The sequence below is a fragment of the Mesoplodon bidens genome (genome assembly GCF_964165515.1).
Source record: "Mesoplodon bidens genome assembly, chromosome: Y".
NCBI lineage: Eukaryota > Metazoa > Chordata > Mammalia > Artiodactyla > Ziphiidae > Mesoplodon > Mesoplodon bidens.
In genome coordinates, this window is record NC_138180.1 from 43700650 (window position 1) to 43717357 (window position 16708).

General features: G+C 44.1%; 1 protein-coding gene across 1 annotated transcript; it reads right to left on the bottom strand.

Annotated features, from left to right (window-relative positions):
• Positions 1-1128: 1128 nt before the first annotated feature.
• LOC308609677 (transcription termination factor 1-like) lies at positions 1129-14272 on the bottom strand (the record flags this gene model as incomplete). The annotated part of the gene is made up of 9 exons (XM_081223391.1): positions 1129-1270; positions 2865-2954; positions 5682-5959; positions 8332-8590; positions 8690-8753; positions 8978-9108; positions 12382-12460; positions 13398-13735; positions 14175-14272. 9 exons carry the CDS (start codon positions 14270-14272, stop codon positions 1201-1203), a joined length of 1407 nt encoding a protein of 468 aa, XP_081079517.1. The 3' UTR covers positions 1129-1200.
• Positions 14273-16708: the final 2436 nt, after the last annotated feature.

Below are 16708 nucleotides of genomic sequence, written 5' to 3' on the forward strand. Positions count from 1 at the left end.
TTCCCACAATTTCAACATCGTAGAAGACAAAGGCATTAACAGATACACACTACTGTATATAGAATAGATAAACAACAAGGACCTAGTGCATAGCACAGGGGACTATATTCAATGTCTTGTAATAACCTATAACGGAGGGACTTCCCTGGTGGTGCAGTGGCTAAGAATCTGCCTGCCACTGCAGGGGACATGGGTTCGAGCCCTGGTCCAGGAAGATCCCACATGCCGCAGAGCAACTAAGCCTGTGCACCACAACTACTGAGCCTGTGCTCTAGAGCCCACGAGCCACAACTACTGAGCCCACGCGCCTAGAACCCGTGCTCCTCAACAAGAGAAGCCACCGTAATGAAAAGCCCGCGAGCCGCAATGAAGAGTAGCCCCTGCTCGCCCCAACTAGAGAAAGCCCACGCGCAGCAATCAAGACCCATCACAGCCAAAATTAAATAAATAAGATAATAAATATATTTTAAAAAATCTATAACAGAAATCATTTTGCTGTACACCTGAAACATTGTAAATCAACTATACTCCAATAATTAAAAAAAAAGAAAAGAAAAGGCAGAACAACTCTGCTGTTTAGAAGACTCTAAGGAGACAGATCCTGGACTGGATCTTAAATCAGGGGGAAAGTGTTATAAAGGACAGGACTGGGACGCTGGGTGAAATTTGCATGGGGGCTGTGTTTTAGACAATAGTAGTGCATCAGTGTCAGGTGCCCTCAGTACGATCACTGTGCTGATGCAGAATAACAGCCTTGCTGAGGACATGGCGTCCACCACTAACACTGAAACGGTTAAGGGAAAGAATTCTATTCCCTTGTAGAAGGGAGCGGGAAAGGGAGGGATGATAAAGTCAATGTGGCAAATGGTAAAAGGCTAATTATGGGCAAAGGGACCATGGGTTCTTCATCCCAGTCATAGCTGGTGTGCTCCATGAAGCTTTTAAGAGACTCTGCACACATTTCATTCACTCTTCTCAGGTGTCTTGGGGTGGAGGTGGTGGTTGGAGCGGAGGGAGGACTGGTCTGATTTACCTGGTCTGGTACGTAGACAGGGTGTTCCCAATACATATATACAAATATACAATTTATAGATGAGTTCCATAAGCAGCAGGAATCTCAGTCCTGTTCTTCAAATCTGAGAGGCATTTATTAGAACTCCTCTCTGATTTTTTCATTAGATTAATATTAAACAAATGGCCTTACCCTATGGTGCTAGCAAGATCTTCCCAGTCTATTTCATTAACATCTTCCACATTTATTTCATTCAACCTATGAGAAAAAATAAAAATTAAGTTTTCAAGCCAAAAATCAACAGGATCCACATCTTCATGGGCTCACAGAATATTAAGAGCTGGAAGGCCTCAGCGTGTTCACCCCTGCTCCAGCTCCCCTGTTACACAGGCCCAGTGTCACTGGCATGCTAACCCAAGGTCAGCCCAAGGTCTTGGGGTGAGCTACAGACCAAAAAATCACCCTTCCTCCTCCTGAGCCCTTTGCATCTCCCACCAAGCCTAGTAAAAAACACAACTTCACAAGGAACTATATTAAATATGCTGTGATAAACCATAATAGAAAAGAATGAAATATGAAAAAGAATATATATATGCATAACTGAGTCACTTTGCTGTATAGCAAAGGTTAAACACAACATTGTAAATCAACTATACTTCAATTAAAAAAAAAAAAAAACACAGGGACTTCCCTGGTGGCACAGTGGTTAAGACTCCACACTCCCAATGCAGGGCGCACGGGTTCGATCCCTGGTCAGGGAACTAGATCCCACATGTATGCCACAACTAAGAGTCTGCATGCCACAACTAATGAACCTGCCTGCTGCAACTAAGACATGGCACAACCAAATAAATAAATACAATATTAAAAACCAACCAACCAAACAAACCAAAACACAACTTCACCATTCAATGTAGACACACAAGAGTAGTATACATGTGTACTCAGCACTTACTAAGTGACAAACACTGGGTTAAGACCTTGATACCCACTAATCCATTTACCCTCAACACCACCTGATGAAGCTAGGGGATTATGTCCTTTCCACAGGCCAGGAATCAGGTTTGAGAGCTTGGGTCATTGGCTCAAGGTTTCATGACTCATAGGTGGTACCCACATTGGAACCCAGGCCTGCCTGACGTGAGATGCCCTCCTTGGCTCTGCTAGTCTCTGCTGTCTCTGGTAGAGGAGAAAAACCCCAGCCAGGCCAGCGTGGAGAACGAGGAAGCCCACCAATGAAGGAGAAGCAGGCTTCCTGACAGAGCGCAAGAATAATGAAGCTGGACAGGGAGGCCAGAATCCAAAGGTTTCTTCTGCTCTTTGCTGTTCCTCATTGGACATGAGGCCAGGTCCACTAGACTCGCAGTCTTTGTAAAACAGTTCTGTGTCTCCCTGTCGATCAGGGGAGGGAGGACTCTGCACGGACCAGGAACTCAAAGACAAAAGTAAAGACCAAGCAGCAGTGACGCCAACTAATGCATGCTAGAGAGCAGTAGGGCTCGGCCTGAAGTATTTACCTCCATTTTCCAATGGACAGAAGTAAGCAATGTCTATGTGAAAGCCTTAAAGACTCAAAGAGCTATGTTTATTGAGTGCATGCTACGTTTTGCATGCATTATTTCATTTCTTCGGCCAATAACACTAAGAGGCAGGTACTGTTATTATCATCCTCATTTAACATGAACAAACCAAGAACTAGAAAGGCAGGAAACACATCCAAGGTCATGCACGTAGAAAGTGCTGGAACAGGAATATGAACCGTGGTAATCTTACTGCAGATTCTGCTGTTTAACAATTACTCTTTGGCTAGAGAGGAAAACGGGTAAAATATCGTCACTTTCTATTTCTGTACCTTTCAATGAGGTTGATCTTGGCCTGTAGGGCATTAAGTCCCCGGTATACGTCCCGACCATTTGTCCTCTTCTTGGTTAGAATTTCCGTCCTACATTGAAAGAAAGAAAAACAGTTTATTTTCGGGGTAAAGTTTCCATTAAAATGTCCTTTGTTTTCCTCATTTAAATTGTCCTTATTCAGAACCACTTTATAACTTTTGCAACTCATCACAGCTAAGATTTACCACCATCAAGAATATACCTTTTTAAAAGTTTTTTTTAAAGTGGGAGAGGGTAAATAAAGAGATAGGAAGTTGATGGTTATTGAAAATGAGTGATGGATACAAGGAGTTCTAAGTTGGTGTGTGTTACACAATTTCCATAATAAACAGTATAATAAAAGGGAGGAAAAAAAAAGAATAAGCCTGCTTGCAGGTGCTAAAGGATGCTGTGTAGACTCAATTTATTTTTGCTTGTTTATCAAACAGAGAGATATTGCTCTTATTACCATTATAGCTGCTGAAACACCAAACTACACAGATTTACTAAAGTGATCAATGACTCCATGATTCCTCTAAGGCCCCAAGTTCAAGGCTGAGGGAAAGGGTTCCCTGAAGTTCCTAATGAGAGAAGCAGCCCAATTAAAAATATTTAAAAAGTGCTTCTCTTGAAGAGTGAAATCTGTCACAATCTGATGGACAGATCATGAGCTGTGACATTTACTTTCTTGAGCAGGGAGGTACATGAGGCACACACAGAGAAACTGAGAGTTTTTACTAATAGCCGCCCATGTTCACTGGTTTGAAATGTACCCGCTGATGCCATTTCAATGTTTCATGAAGTAAACCTATGCTCAGCATTCAAGTTTCCTACTTTTTTCTTCAAATTAAAAAAGAACCCTTGCATGTTATTTAATTATGCTGATTCTGAAGCACGGCTCCCCTTCATCATTTCCTTTTTAAGACACTGACATATCATCTTCCAACCGAGGCTTTATAACCCACTCCTTTTTTAAAAGTAATTAATTAATTAATTAATTATTTTTGGCTGTGTTGGGTCTTCATTGCTGAACGTGGGCTTTCTTTAGTTGTGGCGAGCAGGGGCTACTCTTCATTGCGGTGCATGGACTTCTCATTGCAGTGGCCTCTCTTGTCGCAGAGCACGGGCTCTAGGCAGGTGGGCTTCAGTAGTTGTGGCACACAGGCTCAGTAGTTATGGCTCACAGGCTCTAGAGTGCAGGCTCAGTAGATGTGGCACACGGGCTTAGTTGCTCCACGGCATGTGGGATCTTACCAGGCCAGGGATCGAACCCATGTCCCCTCCATTGGCAGGCGGATTCTTAACCACTGCACCACCAGGGAAGCCCCCCCACATTTTTTTTTTTTTTTCTGTACGCAGGCTTCTCACTGTTGTGGCCTCTCCCGTTGCAGAGCACAGGTTCTGGATGCACAGGCTCAGCAGCCATGGCTCACAGGCCTAGCCGCTCCGCGGCATGTGGGATCTTCCTGGACCAGGGCACGAACCCATGTCCCCTGCATCGGCAGGCAAACTCTCAACCACTGCACCACCAGAGAAGTCCCCACTCCTTTTTTTAAGCCTAAGATATAGGGGTAGAAAGGGCTCTGGTTCCTCCATATTACACACTTCCCCCCCAAAACATTATCTGTCCTTATTTCCTGAGGGTAGTCTTCTAGTAAGATAAATATTCTACAGCAGAACTGTAAGGTATATAAACAATACTCAGTATAATCTAGCAGTTTGCTTTTAACGTACAACATGCCCACTCTGGATTTCATTCTTCTTTAATGGTCAAGATGACGGAGCACCCTTTATGCAGGATGATGGAGCCCCGTTTATACAGGAGACCTGGGTCGTGGGCTGTAGAACCACTGCTTCAAGCTGTCATGTTGCAGCTGAAAGTTAGCTCGGAATCCCTCCAGGGCTGGGAAAAGCTACGTTGGGCAAAGAACATGCAGCAACATCTGGACCGAAACTACTTCTTCATGATGGATGTACCTAAAGATGTTCTAGGATGAAAGAGTATGACTGCCCTGCTTTGGATGAAGACAGAGGAACTGCTGAATTAGAAAGCACAAGTAAAAAGGTGGAGGTATTACTGATCACTACACTTGTGATTTCCCTCCTAAATATCCAGACGTTAATTTTGTATTTCTTTCATGCTATAAATAGGTAACAATCTTGTTTTATGAAGAAAGGGACAGAGTGAAGAAATCAGAAGTCAATATTCAATATTAAAAAGATTCAAGTTCTGTTTACAAAACAGAAACAGACTCACAGATACAGAAAACAAACTTATGGTTACCAAAGGGGAAAGGGGGCAGGAATAAATTTGAAATTGCAGATTAGCAGATACAAACTACTATATATAAAATAGATAAACAACAAGGTCCTACTGTACAGCACAGGAAACTGTATTCACTATCTTGTAATAAGTTACATTGGAAAAGAATCAAAAAAAATAATATATATGCACAACTGAATCACTTAGTACACCAGAAACTAACACAACATTGTAAATCAACTCTACTTCAATTAAATAAATAAATAAATAAATAGAATAAAAAGGTCCAAGTTCTTTATGAAGAAGCCACACAATGAATCAGGGGTGGTTAAATGCTAACTTAAATCAGCTTTCGATATTGAAGTGGTTGGAGCAGCGGATTAGAGAGGATCATTCTTGACCTACTGTAAGGCTTTCCACGTGTTAGTTACAGATATTCTTAGTAACCTCAGCAGTCCACCCCTCTCCGGAAGTTGCTGAGAGAGGGGCAGGGAATGCTTCTTGTTGAAATTTATGTAAGAAGCCTCAAACTTACCACTTACTTTGACACTGCATCCAATTCCTGGTTTCCACTTTTGCCTCCACTTCTACCCAGGATATGCCTTTGTACAGTTTTTCCCAAACAACTGACAGGCGACCTTCAGGATTCTCTTGGAGTTTAGAATCCATCTCGTTTAGCTCCTGGGGAGACATTTCCTTTAGAATCACTTCTTCAACAGCCTTGATTAGTTTCTGGGTGTCCGTCTTGCTCCAAGCACCATGAGTTCTTTCTGTTGACATAAAAGGATGGTCTTGAAGTTGCTCATCTATTTGCTTTCAAACACAATATTAACAACAAAATGATGATGAGGGGTATCTGTCATTTGACATCTCTCCAAACCCACAGAAGCTACAACACCAAGAGTGAACCCTAATGTGGACTGTGGACTCTGGGGGGTTAAGATGTGTCAAGGTAGCTTCACGGATTGTAACAAATGGACCACTCTGCTGGGGGTTGTTGAGAATGGGGGTGTGCCGTGCATGTGTAGGGCAGGAGATAAGTAGGAAGTCTTTGTACCTTCCTCTCACTTTACCTGTGAACCCAAAACTGCTCTAGAAAAATAGTCTTTTTTTCCCTTAATTTATTTATTTTCTTTATTTTTTTGGCTGTGTTGGGTCTTAGTTGCAGCACATGAGATCTTTGTTGAAGCACGTGGGATCTTTTGTTGCAGCGCAGGCTCTTTGTTATGGTGCACGGACTTCTCTCTAGTTGTGGCGTGTGAATTTTCTCCCTCTAGTTGTGGTGCATGGCCCCTGTAGTTTGTGGCATATGGGCTACAGGGTGCGTGAGCTCAGCAGCTGTGGAACACGGGCTTAGCTGCCCCGCGGTATGTGGGATCTTAGTTCCCCGACCAGCGTCCCCTGCATCTGAAGGAGGATTCTTTACCACTGGACCACCAGGGAAGTCCCAAAATAAAGCCTTTATAAACAAAAAGGTAAATCAGACACTTTTCAGAAGACAATGGGCAACATCTCAATTACACAAACATAAAACTATCAGTTATGCACTTCCCTGGTGGTGCAGTGGTTAAGAATCCGCCTGCCAGTTCAGGGGACACAGGTTCGAGCCCTGGTCCAGGAGGTTCCCACATGCCGGGGAGCAACTAAGCCCACGCGCCTCAACTATTAAGTCTGTGCTCTAGAGTCCGCGTTTCAGAACTACTGAGCCCTTATGCCACAACTACTGAAGCCTGCGCACCTAGAGCCCGTGCTCTGCAACAAGAGAAGCCACGGCAATGAGAAGTCCGTACGCCACAACAAAGAGTAACTCCCGCTCGCCACAACTAGAACAAGCTAGCGCGCAGCAATGAAGCCCCAACGCAGCCAAACAAAACAAACAAAACCAAAAAAACTATCAGTTACATGCAAATCAAAATGAAACTACGAAAGTGGCCATAGATTCCTTTTAAGGACCAATCACACTCACACACACATACACACACACACACACACATACACAACCAACTGCAAAGAAAAAAAATCCTTTCTTAATGCAATCTTTTTTTTTATCTTCGAGAAAGCTGTTCTTCCTGTTTCTAAGAGTAATACCTACTGCAAGAAATTGTGAGGTTCCCAAACATTTAGTGGAAAGAGAATAACCAAACGACTTTCATGTTATATAAATAACACTCCCCAAGAGTTTCTGGAGTGAAATTAACAGCTACAATGGCGTCACCACAGTACTTGATGAAGGCACCTGTGAATTTCTTTTCTTCTTTTTTTTTACATATTGCACTCATTAAGCTATTTTTTTTTAATTAGAAAAATTATTTGGCTGTTTTCGGCCTTAGCTGCAGCACGTAGGACCTTCGTTGTGGCACACAGGTTTCTCTCTAGATGCAGAGTGTGGGCTTAGTTGCTCTGCAGCATGTGGGATCCTAGTTCCCTGACCAGGGATCAAACTCATGCCCTCTGAAGTGGAAAAGTGGATTCTTAACCATCGCACAACCAGGGAAGTCCCAGCACCTGTAAATTCCTAAAGCCAGTCCTTGGTGCAGGGCATCAAAAGCTTCTATGATTCGCTCTTCTTGTCTACATGCTCACAGTCATGTTAAGGAAGAGGCCGCAAGCTGGAAGGCTACAGATATCTTCGATCTGGCCTACAGAATGTTATTGTTACTATTTCCCCAATAACAATTTGGATGAATATTTAAAAATCAAGAGAATCCCGAGGGTTTTCCCTGGTAGGGCAGTGGTTAAGAATCCGCCTGCCAACTCAGGGGACACGGGCTCAATCCCTGGTCTGGGAAGATCCCACATGCCATGGAGCAACTAAGCCCATGCACCACAACTACTGAGCCTGCGCTCTAGAGCCCACGAGCCACAACTACTGAGCCCATGTGCCACATCTACTGAGCTTGCGCTCTAGAGTCTGTGCGCCACAACTACTGAAGCCAGCGCGCCTAGAGCCCATGCTCCACAGCAAGAGAAGCCACCACACTGAGAAGCCCGCACACTGCAACAAAGAGTAGCCCCTGCTCACCGCAACTAGAGAAAGCCCGCTCACAGCAACGAAGACCCAACACAGCCATAAATAAATAAATAAATAAATAAATAAATAAATAAATTTATTTAAAAAAAGAGAGTCCCAAGAAAAAAAACATCTTGATTTCACACACACGTGCAAATCCAGATGTTTGCTTTACTTCTTGGAAACTGGCAGAATTGGCTGTGCTGAGTCTTCGCGTGGCACCGGTGGCCAGAGTTGGTGGCACAAAAGGCGTGGTCTCCACCACCTCAGAGTTTACCACGTGCGGACATGCAGACGCCTTGCTGGGACCCGCTGCACGGCTCTGCCTGCAGGGCCGGAGCATGTGAGCCTCTGGGCTGAAGCTAACACCCACTAAGGACTCTCTTCTGAAAGCAACTGGGGACTTTTTAAGGTGAAGAATATAACCAAGGAAGCTTTTTATGAAAGAAGAGAACAGACAAGAGACGACTGACACTGGCTTTGGGAAACGTCCCTGACTAACAGGCCCTCCCTTTGATGGTTTCCCTGGTCACCTGGGGGAAAGGACCTTGGTGGCCCAGGTTCTCCTGCCCACCGGCTGAGTGGGTTTCAGTTTACCTGGCAGTTGGAGTCACACTGAAAGCTACTGACATAACGTGTGGCAGAAATCAGTCTGGTGAATAAAGGCTGCATCAATATGCATGAAGAAATAAATGAATCAGTAAGAGAATGGCTGAAAGAGTGATGACTCTCTCAGAAGACAGGCCTGCAGTGATGCCTGGGCCCTGGGCCACTGTGGGCTGATTTGTTCACCAAAGTGGGCTCTAGAGACCACGACTTACAACTGCTGATCTGGGAGAACTTCAGGGCCACAGAGAGGCTACTTCCAGACATCATCTCGCCAATCTTTCTCCAGTCGTTTCCATGGAGGGACTGGTATATCTTTAGCTTCTCAGTATCTCCTTTGCTATACCTTAGAGGAAGGGAAAACAGATCACAGCTAAGCGTTAACCACAAGCTTAAAACCACTATTCTCACTGCAGCACGCTGCGACGCTGGGAGAAGCCGTATAGGGCGGGCTGTCAGGAAACCTGCTCAGCGCAGTCCTACTAAGGTCCTGAGCCCAGATACTTCCTGTCTCGGCATCGCAACCATGAGCACCCTGTAAGTCAGTCACCGCAGTCCCTGGCTCACTTACACAGAGGCCAGGGCAAATAATCTGATCATGTTATTCGCCAGCCAAATCCATAAAGGCTTCACACAATAAAACCCAAACTTCTGACTGTGCCTGCAAAGCTCGGTGCTCCCTAAGTTCAACCCTATTGGCCTTATCGGCCTTTCTCACCTCGAAGCCTCTGGACCTGTGTTGGGAATGGCCTCCCTCCACCGCTGGAAAGCTCCTGCAAGCTCTTCAGAAGCAGCTTAAATGGTGCATCTTCAGAGAGGGCTTCCCTGACCACCTGGTTGGAGGTGTCCTGCTGTCCTCTCCCACAGGACACTCTGCTGCTCTCTCACTGCCCCCGTCACCACTGGCAACTGTACGCTCGTGGCTTCCCTGGTTTATCTGACCCTTCGTCTAGGCCACCACTGGCCAATGGGAATATGAGCCACAGATGTCATTTAGAATTTTCTAGTGGTCAGGTGAAAATTAATTTTATTAATTTTTTTAAAGATAATTTATTGGCTCAGGCAATTGAAAAGTCCAGATACAAGTGGGCCCTAGGGTGAGCTTAATCCAGGAGCTCAGTCAAATCACCAAGGACCACTTTCCACCATTCCACTCTGCCTTCCATGTGTTTGGGGGTTTTATTTAGCGGCAGCATGCGGCATGTGGGATCTTAGTTCCCCAACCAAGGATCAAACCCACACCCCCTGCAGTGGAAGCACGGAGTCTTAACCACTGGACAACCAAGGAAGTCCCTAATTTTATTTAGTTTTAATGAATTAATAACATATCTTATTTAACTCAATATACTAAAAATGCAGCCATTTCAACATGTAATCAGAACCTAAAAGTATGAATGAGATACTTTACACTCTCTTCTCCACACCAAGCCCTCTAAGTCCATTGTATACTTCACTCTTCAGCGCATCTCAGCTTGGACTAACCACAGTTCAAGTGCTCCATGGCCACATGAGGCTGGTGGTCACATGGATGGACAGCACAGCTCTGGAGGGGAAGTCCTCTGAGGGTGGGGACCCTGTCAGTTTTCTACACTTTGGAACCCGGTAATGCTTGACAGACAACAGGTGCTCAATAAAGATGAGACAGGGACTTCCCTGGTGGCGCGGTGGTTAAGAACCTGCCTGCAAATGCAGGGGACATGGGTTCGATCCCTGGTCTGGGAATATCCCACATGCTGTGGAGCAACTAAGCCTGTGCGCCACAACTACTGAGCCTGAGAGCCACAACTACTGAAGCCCGTGCGCCTAGAGCCCATGCTCCACAACAAGAGAAGCCACCGCCATGACAAGCCCACAAACTTCAACGAAGAGTAGGCCCTGCTCGCCACCACCAGAAAAAGCCCGTGCGCAACAACAAAGACCGAACACAGACAAAAATAAAAGATGTGACAGATGCCTTAGCACAAATCGGTCACAGTTTAAGGAAGTTAAGAGGCAGCAATCCCACATAAAAGCAAATACATTAAAAGAAAAGAACTAAAGTGCACTATAATATATGCAGATTTTGAGATTAAACATCTTAAATGTTTAAGGGGAAAAAAGCCATCATTATGACATTTTATAATTCCTTTTTGGTGGGAAGGAAGAGGGGTCAGAAGTGGTAGTTTATGTTATTACACATAAGCAGCCCTAATAAAATACTAACCATTTCTATTGAGGATGATCCACAACTACCGGGGGACAGTAAGATCCTAGCATTCTCAGAAATGGATCTAAAATGCAGAGCATGGTGAACAGAGATGCGAAATCCTTCACCATTAAGAATCAAGCTTTTTAGTAGTTTCCTTTATAAGGCAAGCAGGGTCTTCCTGAGATTTAAAACAAGACTTAAAAGTACCCTTGAAGCAACAAAAAAGAGGACATGAGAGAAAAACAGAGTGTACGAAAATGAGGAAACAGGTGTACTGACCTCCATGGCCCCTTGGAGCCTTACAATTCTTTGATTTTTGACTTTCTATGGCTTTTTCACTTAAGAGTTCCTTAAGTTGGAAACATACTTTAAGGGTAAATGGTCAGCACAACACAAGTAATATGGTACCAGTGAATGAACTTTATTATCAGAATGACAGACCTTCATTATTTGAAAAATGCCATTTCCCACAGTGATGTAACAGGTAGAAAAACAGGTTACCTCATTCATTTACCAAAAGCATCATTTTGGTCCCACTTAAAATGTCACCCTTAGTGAATTTCCTTAAAGTACATGGCGGGGGCTTGGGAAAAAGAGAGGGCAGGTTTCAGTCTGTGTGGAGGCGCCTTTCCTCTACTTCCGGTTATTTCTTTTGGTAAAAATTTTTAAAAAGAAGCCGAGGTCATATCAATGTTACGTTCTGATAGTACCTATGTCCTGATTCAAGATCACGGCGCTCAGTAGGACCCAACTGGCCGTGACAGATTCACTCCATCTGCCTCCTGGAAGTGAGATCAGTAGTTGAGCCCTAGGTGGCTGTCTGGGCCCTCAAGGGTAGGAGCTGATGCTTTCTCCCTCATCCCTTTGTCCTTAAGCAGAGTGCTTACCCACCACTGACGCTCAGTCTACATTTGATTTATTTGGAATGTTGGAAACAGAACATAATTGGGTATTTTATTTAGGAAAAAAGGGAGGACAGAAAGGCTACCGCCACATGAAGCTCTGCATTGATGTTACCGAATCACACTTAAATGACCTCACACAAATGCTCACCCCCACCTTCAAATATTTACTGAAAACCCAAAGCACTGGGCTCAGTGCTGAAGGGCACACATCACACTGAGAAGGAACGTCTGGGTTCGCAAGGAGCTTACAACTTAGGAGACTGCCGAGAAAACTGCACAGGTGACGCTAAGAGGCAGCGCGTGGAGAATGCTACAATTGACAGCATAAAGTAAAAGCCAGGGATTTAGAAAGGGGAAGATGACAGAAGATTTATTCAAGAGGTGGAAACTGAAAGGGACTTTGGAGACATACACCTGACGGCACATCTGGTTTCACACACAAAACTCTTCACGATTTTGTTGTGTACGTTTTGATTTACAGTATCAGCAAAGACTAGAGAAATGCTCTGCTCAAGTTTTTTCTTACCTGCCTTTGTAATTGTTGACATCAAACATCTTCTTTGCTCGACAGTATATGAGTTTCCAGGGCCAGGCAATGCCCTTACCTAAAGTCGGAAGAGAGGTGGTCAGAGGGACAACCGGAGCGTGGCATGAAACACAGTCGCAATTATAAAAGAAACCCAGAAGGGCCCCTTTTTACAGCACACGCTATCCTAGACCCCAGGTGGAGGGTGCGGTTTCCTATGTCCTGCAGAAAGCCGTCTTGGGGAGCAGATATACAAAATCCCCAGTTTCCGTGGCCATCTCTGGAAACTAGATGCTTAGTATGTAGGGGCTCTAGCTTCTGTTCTGCTAAATTCACGGAAAAGACCCTTATTAGGCAAAGAGCTTTTACCGTAATCTGGAGGTGGAGGACACACTCCAGCAGCTCCCCATAAGATAAACAAAGAAACTTTGCAATTGAATAAGCTTCTTCCTGCTTTGCCACTCTAAAGATGAAAGGATCCCCCAGCAGGGGCTCACTGTTCTGTTTTCCTTTGTGCATTTCACCTAAGAAATTATTCTCTTTAAATTCAAGAGAGATTTTTTTTCCAGTCCAAACCTACATTGCTTTGTGACCTTCTAACTTCCCCAGGATACCTCCAAGAGGAGGGTTCCAGCTCAAAGCGCAAAAATGGCTCTACTTAAAAAAAACGTCTGAGACTCTGGTGTATACCAGAGTACTTTGTGCAGTGTATGCAAAAAATACACAATAGAGGTCAAGAAGAGAAACCAAAACCGTAATTGTTACCAAGTAGGAAAGCTGGAAGCTGATCATCTAATTTGTTAGAAAATCTGTAAAAGCACTATCCTTGGGAGACGTGAACACATTCCAAATCCCTGAACGTATAGGCTGGCAATAAAAATACAATTAACGTAGCAGCGGCTAACATGCACTGCATGTACTGGACGGGCCAGGCATTGTGTTCAATACTCACCATGGTTATCTGTGCAAGGCTGGAAGGCTGCAGATGGTCAAAGAGGCCACAGTTCTAAACTTACCAACGTGCAATCTAAACGAGTACTTTCTTTTTAAGTCGGTGATTAGAGATTTCTCCTCTGGGTATCTGTCTGTGTACAGCAGCTTGTCTGCATTCTCGATTCCTGTCAGAGACAGAAATTCTCGCACATTTTTCTCTAACTGCTTATTTTCCTTCACGGAAATCTTGCCAAATTTAATAGCGACACCTAGGATTTGGGGAAGGAGAAAAAGGTACACAACTGTCAACAATGAATGAAAGCGAACCACCGTTTTGTCTTTAGCAATCACAACAGCACCCGTCAGCTCCTCCCCACCTATCGGGGAGCAGCCCCTGCTTGTGCCCTTGACATTCGCTCTCCTGCAGAGTTCGGCCAAAGCCACACTGTCCTCCCAAAGTCTTCCCTGGCCATCCTACTCCAATGTGACCTTTCTTGTGTCATCAATTCCTTTTTACACAGTTATTTAAGAAATAAATTAACAGTAATAGATATTCATTAAAAATTCAAACAGTGTTGAAATAAAAGTTTAAAAGAAGCACCCCCCCCACTTCACTATCCTCTGCCCCTCCTCCCCCCAAGGCAGTGCTGGGAACTGGGTGGCACAAACATGAACATGTATATTCTCTACGAATATATGTTGGGGGGAGGTGGGGACAATGTCACTGCAATTTACGTTCTATTCCTCGTCATAACTCAAAGCACTCAAGTCTCATTATTATTGACTGCATTACACAGTACATTTTCCTAATCTTAAACTTATTTTAAAAATCTTTTATCACTTGCAGTACACAACCTTACATTTGTAGTTCATTCTGAAACCCAATAAGCTTTCTGGGAGGTTCTTGTAACACAGTGAAATCAAGAAGGAGACCAAGCTGGGTGTTGCCTGAAGCCATGCCCACTACAACCAGCTCACCCTCAAATTAATATCCTTAAAATTACACCTCATCAAAGCTGATGATGTTGATATGCGTGTTTTAATTTGATTTCACTTGTGCCCCCCTCCCAGTGTCTCAACCACTTAACCTCCTCCCCCTCTTCTTCCGGGCTTGATCTTCTAGTCTGTGGATCACCTGGATCCATTAGTCCCGTTTTTCCTCGCCTCCCCTACCAGAAGTTGGGCACAGAGGAGGAAAACTAGTGCACTTCAGTTTGGTACTTTTACAGTGCAGATAATGATTCTGGAAGGAGATAAAGCTGAAAGTAGCTAAGGGATGCTCTTTGTGAATCTATAAATATGAACCACTCACAAAAGAAAGTCAGGGCTAGTTACGCATATAGAAAAGTTCAACAAATATTCAAGTCCCACAAGCTTACCCTGGGCTTTAAATTCTTTAAAGCGTCCCAAGTCATCCCGATATATTCACTTAATTGTAGTGGCAGCCCTCTCCTTGATATCAGGGAGGAACTCCTGGAGCTGCCTCACAGTGGAATCCAAATCCACGTCTGAATTATCTGAATCTCTCGAATCTTCAGATAAATATTTCGTTTCAGGATCTTTAGCCGACTCCAAATTGCTTTCTTCTTCATTTGTGGGTTCTAATCTAAGGAGAAAAACTGGATTGATTAACACTGACAGGTCACGTGCCCTAATGGCTTTCAGATTCTTTCCTTACAGTGACTCTCCCTTTGACTACGACAGCATTAAAGCTGGAAGGGATCTTGGAGTTGATTCCGTCTGTGATGTCTGAACTCTTTAATGTAGCTTTACTAACTTGGATACACCTCAGAGGCTGCCTGGAAGGTAAACATGTCGCCTTAAGCCCTATTTCCACCAGGCATTGCTTATGTTACTATTTCTCAACTGTATTGTTTCAGATATTGACTTCCTCATAAGCTCAGCCCTCTTCTACACCCATGGATACTCAAGACACCTCCCCCCCACCAATGAGTTGTTTTATAATAATGGTTACTAATTAGTTAAGTCAATATTCAGGGTTTACATCGTTACAATTGCTTCCTTGCAGTTAACAATGGCCACATATTTTCCCCTTGGCAGTATAAAGAAAACATAGTCTTCTATGTATCTATCACTAATTCATTCCCACAGACTTTCTGCCAGATGTGCAAAGGTGTTCTTAGCCAAGGGCATCAGCTAACCACCCAGACAGGAAACTGAAACAAAACAAAAACAAAAACAAAACTGTACGCATTTGTCTGCGCAAAGGGTCAACAGCTTTCACAGGTCCACAGCCCCATACAAGTTAAGAACCACAGGCCGAGAACATTCCTGCATCATTATCAGTGATCTAAAAATGTCCCCAAAGAGAGGGCACAGAGGATGATGTGAGTTGGGCCCTCTGCCATTTAACTTCTATGTGAAACTATTTTAAGCCAGGACAATCTAGCAAATGTAAGAACGTCACAGAGTAGAAAAGGGGAGAAAACCTGTCCCAACTCCCAGGAACTGAAATAAAGTGCTTCAAAAAAATTCCTGCATCTATTCATCGGCCAGTATACTTAAATGATAATTATATAAAGAACGATATCTAAGTTTCTTTTATTAGGGAGAACCCTAAGTCAAGTTTTTTTTCCTGTTCTGTAGCATTCTAAGTTCTCTGATCCTTTCTCCTCTCTCTGTACATATAGACAAGGTAATTGTGGGGTCTTAAAATTCTTTTTAAACTTATACATAGAATTTCAGGGCTGGAATAATTCTTAGTGAAAACAGACTGTAACTGCCTTATTTTGTACATGAAGAACGCAAAGTACCTGCCAAGTTACTCAGTTAAATGTGCACGACATCCTATACATTCGATGGTCTATCTCTTTATGATTTCTGCCACTTCCTATGGCCGTGCTGAACAAAGAGGTAACGGGCAGACTTCACACCCAAGACGCACACCATCAGAAGGCTCTACACCCACACGTTACCTCTGCACCTCTTCCGAACAGGCCTGGGGTTTCTCCTCTTGTGGCCTGGGTTTCACACTTTCTTCAATCAAGGTACCAGTACCTTCCACTGAATCAAAGCGCGTGTCCTCAGAGCTCGTCCTGAGCACTGAAAACTCATCAGCAGGTGCCACGGCAGTATCAACAGAAGATCTTCTCTTCCTTTTCTTAGACTTTTTCTTAAGGCCACTGGACTCCTGATTGCCCCCTGCAGTCCCGACCTCACCAATCACTTGAGATCCCTCTGAGTATATGTTCTCAGTGCTCTCAGGCGCAGGCAAGGCCTCGAATTCCTGGTCACTTGGACGCTTCCTCTTTCTTGTCTTAGACTTGCTTTGATCTACAGACACTGGTAGTTGTGCGATTTCACCTTCTTGGCCCATGGGAGGCTGGGGTTCCTGCTCTTGGGATTCTGATCTGGGCAGGGTGATGCTTGCACC